A 4,564-nucleotide genomic window follows, 5' to 3' on the forward strand; every position below is an offset into this window, starting at 1 on the left:
TGTTTGGACAACTTGTGTAAACACAGAGACGCTCGCTGCGGTTGACGTCGTCGTGTCTCCAGTGTCACATGTGGGACACTTTTGGACCGTTTAATGTTCACACTGGAGTCACACACAAGTCACATTTAACTGGAAATGTGAACGACCTCGCAAAAACATCAGATTTCACAAAAAAATCAGAATTGAGCGTTAAACCCTGCAGTCTGAACGTAGCCAAAAGGTCCGTTCAGACTGGAGTGTCAAGGAGCATCTTTTAAACACCAAATACTTGAGGCTCGTCAAGTGACAAGCGACATTTCTGGTCTTTTCCCAGAACGATGGACCAGACTGAGAGACACTTCAGTGTTTTAGAGGAGGAAATCAACTTGACGGTTGCAGTGTTTTTATATTTATAATCCACTAATGTCTGTGGTTCCCGCGAGTCCCCAGGTTCCAAAATGGAGTTCAAGTCAACGGGTCGAGCTCAGTGGTGCATGATTTGCCTTTAGCCCGGGGAGGTTCTTCCGGTGGCTGTGGGGTGGAGTCTTTTCTCCCGCACACACCAATGTACATGAACGCACAAACGGAGCACGGGCTCGTGTATCACGTGATCGCTTTGACCAATCAGAGTGAGAGGAGCCAGAGCGAAGCCGAAGCAAATGATTATGAAGCGTTTTTAAGACAAATGAAGGGTTTTGAGCTGAGAAAAAGTTTATGATCTAAAAACAGGTTAAAAAAAAGGCCACAAAATCCGACATTTTTGAAAGTTGTAGGTCCCTGTCAGTCGAACACGAGCAGTTTGTGTTTACATTGAGTGCGTCACATGTACATCAGTGTCCCGGTTATTGTCCATATCCTGGTTCTGTCAGTGTTCGTGTTACTGTGTTTACATGAGCACTGAGAAACCGAGACACTCATATCCACGTGTACATGATCAAATGGAGTATCCTGGTTTCTTGACATAATCTTACAAATGCGCAGGCGCAAAAATTAACTTAAATCAATTTCATAAACCAGGAAAAATACAAACCGTGAGCTCCTTTAGCATAAGAAGCTAAGGAGCTACGAGATCTCCCACAATCCACTGTGCAGATTCTTCATTAAAATCTTCTGCATAAATAAACTCAACTTTACAACATATAAACCATAAACACTATAGAGACACATCAGCCCGTTTGATCAGATCATTCAGCTCTGATCACATTTGTTTACGTTTTACAGAAACGAAACTTAAGACCGTTTGGCTAATTAGCATAAACTGTTAGCGGCGATAAAAACAACTCGCTCCTTGTGCCGCTGATGTGATTCAGTTTCTTTTGGACTAAATGACACGACTCTGTGGATTATGTGTGTTATTTCTGTGACAGAAGAGGTGCTGATGATGGTGAGTCTGTTCTGTGTGTGTGTTGTATAGGAGATAGTTCATGTTTTAGCTTTTCAGCGTCACACGAGTGCAGGTGTACAGTGCAGTGTACGTGCAGATTGTACGTGTGCAGGTTTAGCGCAGCTCTTTATTTTACAGTCATTTCACTCGTTTGGTCACTTTATTTATGTTGGTCAATTTATTTATGTCGTTACTGTTGTGGTGAAAGGCTGGAAAGTGTCTTTTGGACGCATGCGACTCAACTTTATGTTGCAGTAACCGGGATAACTGCGTTTACATGCCACAAGTATCCCCGGTTACTATCGGAATAAACCAGCTACAGTAACTCGGTTTCTAATAACCGGGACACTGCCATAACCGGGTTACTGAACCGTTTACATGCACCATGAAGAAACGGGATACTCAAAAACCCGATCATAATCGATTGTGCATGTAAACGCACTCATTGCCGCTACGAGAAAAATTCTCACTCGGCCCAGGGGATTTTTTCCGCTGTAGAACCAGTGAGTCACTACAACAGCTGGAGGCAGATACAAGCAACAACACCTCCAGTTATTTTAATAGATCCATAGGTTCTTTCTCTTCCTTCTTCCGGATAATAACGTCACTACGTCACTGAATACTCGTCCCTGATTGGTCGCGTGGGGCGTCCGACGTCAAAAGTTCATCATTTTCAACTTGTGGCACCTGAACACTCAAGACGCGCCGTGTTGAATGCACCTGAAGATGCGCCGCAAAAACACAGGACGTCCTAAACCAGGAACTGTTTTCATCAAGAGCCACAAATGTAAACACAGACAAAGCAGAGGGACGATCGACGGCCGAAGACTGAAGCTCAAAACTGAGAATAATTGAAATATGTGCAGGTTTAAACACGTTAGAAAGAACCATCAGACTTCATTCCAGCTAAGATCCTTAAAACCACAAATAAAATATGAATTATTATTCGCTTTATCAAGTTAGATTAAAAAAAAAAACTTGCAGTAAAAAGTTAATTTTGTGTGAATTGGACGCTTTGACGCGCCAATCTGAACAGACCCTAGGAAAAAACAAGCCGCAACAATCTAAAAGAAACAAACAAGTTCAAAAAAACACAAGACTTTTACCTGAAATGTTTGAGTTTAACACAGAAAACTGAACAACTCAAACTCAAACAGAAGATTTATAACATCTAATGTTCAGACCACAGACCTCAGACCTTAGACCTCAGACCTTAGACCTCAGACCTTAGACCTCAGACCTTAGACCTTAGACACAGACCTCAGACCACAGACCTGAGACCTTAGACCTCAGACCACAGACCTTAGACCACAGACCTCAGACCTTAGACCACAGACCTCAGACCACAGACCTTAGACCTTAGACCAGACCAGACCTCAGACCTTAGACCTCAGACCTCAGACCTCAGACCTTAGACCTTAGACCTCAGACCTCAGACCACAGACCTGAGACCTTCGACCTCAGACCTCACACCTCAGATCTTCGACCTTAGACCACAGACCTCAGACCTCACACCACAGACCTTAGACCTCAGATCTTAGACCTCAGACCTTAGACATCAGACCTTAGACCACAGATCACAGACCACAGACCTTAGACCACAGACCTCACACTTTAGACCTGAGACCTTAGACCTGAGACCTCAAACCTCAGACCTTAGACCTCAAACCTCAGACCTTAGACCTGAGACCTCAGACCACAGACCTGAGACCTTCGACCTCAGACCTCACACCACAGACCTGAGACCTTCGACCTCAGACCTCACACCACAGACCTTAGACCTCAGATCTTAGACCTCAGACCTTAGACATCAGGCCTTAGACCACAGATCACAGACCACAGACCTTAGACCTCAGACCTTAGACCTCAGACCTCAGACCTCACACCACAGACCTGAGACCACAGACCTTAGACCACAGATATTAGACCACAGACCTCAGACCACAGACCACAGACCTTAGACCACAGAGCTTAGACCTTATATCTTAGACCTCAGACCTTAGACCTCAGACCTCACACCACAGACCTGAGACCTCAGATCTCAGACTTTAGACCACAGACCTCAGACCACAGACATTAGACCTCAGACCACAGACCTCAGACCTCAGACGACCACAGACCTCAGACCTCAGACCTTAGACCTTAGACCTTAGACCTTAGACCTCAGACCTTAGACCATAGACCACAGACCTCAAATCTTAGACTTCAGACCACAGACCTTAGACCTACTGTAGCAGCTCAGACCTCAGACCTGAGCTCTGTGTTTCAGACCTTAGACCTCAGACCTGAGCTTCAGACCTGGTGCGGTGGAAGGATATGGGCTGCAGACCATCCTGATGCAGAGACTTCGTGGACACGTGGTCTGTTTCATACAGAAGAAGACCACAGGGACCAGCTCCGGGTGCGGCACCACCAGGACGCTCGTGTCACTCGAGTCATCGTCGTCGCTGCTGCTGCTGTCGTCCGCCTCGCGTCCCGCCGGATCCACGTCAACTTCCTGTATGTCCTGTATGTGCAAGTCCACTTCCTGTATGGGCCCGTCCTCTAAACCTGTCACGAGAAAAGAGCGATTCAGTCACACAAACGAAACAAAAACAAACTAAACTATCAACAGTTTACAGTTTTTTTGTGACAGTTCATCTCAGACTGAAGTGGTTTGACGCTTGGTGAGGCTAAGATAACGATAAAGACGACCGGCCGTTAGTGAAACATAAACACTGGTAATCCTATGTTAAGATGGATTATTGTTACTTTATTTGATAAATGTTGTGGTTAAACACTTTTGAAAGGCCATCGTCTCTTATTTGATGAACAAGGAACAAAAAAAAAAGAGACAGAAATCAGGTGTGAAGATTCTGAATCTGTGTGTCGTTCGTTCATTCGTTTTTCAAGATAAAACCAAAAATAAGAACATGAAAAAACAAAGATTTTCTTCGTTATTTGTCTCCAAAACCAAAAGGAAAAAACAGATAAAGATCTGTTTTTTCACTTTCGATTTTGTGTTTAAATGAAAAATGGTAAAAACGGATAACGACCGTTTATGTTTACGTGACTTCTGTGACTGCGATGCCGAACTGAACCAGGACTGATCCAGGTCCAGGACCAGACCAGAACCAGACCGGGACCAGACCGGGACCAGACCAGGACCAGACCGGAGGCTCAGAGCCCACGGCAGGGCCGGAGCTCGAAGCTGAGGCTTGG

General features: G+C 45.0%; 1 protein-coding gene across 1 annotated transcript in view; it reads right to left on the reverse strand.

Moving 5' to 3' along the window:
- The window catches only part of LOC110170326 (voltage-dependent T-type calcium channel subunit alpha-1I-like), a 475,861-nt gene extending 471,704 nt beyond the window's left edge, over positions 1–4,157 (reverse strand). The window contains exons 1-2 of the mRNA XM_055158519.1: positions 4,142–4,157; positions 3,682–3,913 (exon numbers count right to left, since the gene is read on the reverse strand). Coding sequence (XP_055014494.1) covers positions 3,682–3,913; positions 4,142–4,157 — 248 coding nt within the window. The remainder of the gene's footprint in view (positions 1–3,681; positions 3,914–4,141) is intronic.
- Between the last annotated feature and the right edge of the window lie 407 nt (positions 4,158–4,564).

This window comes from Boleophthalmus pectinirostris, unplaced genomic scaffold (assembly GCF_026225935.1).
Source record: "Boleophthalmus pectinirostris isolate CB_2022bp ecotype Guang Dong unplaced genomic scaffold, ASM2622593v1 HiC_scaffold_22, whole genome shotgun sequence".
Classification (NCBI taxonomy): Eukaryota; Metazoa; Chordata; class Actinopteri; order Gobiiformes; family Gobiidae; genus Boleophthalmus; species Boleophthalmus pectinirostris.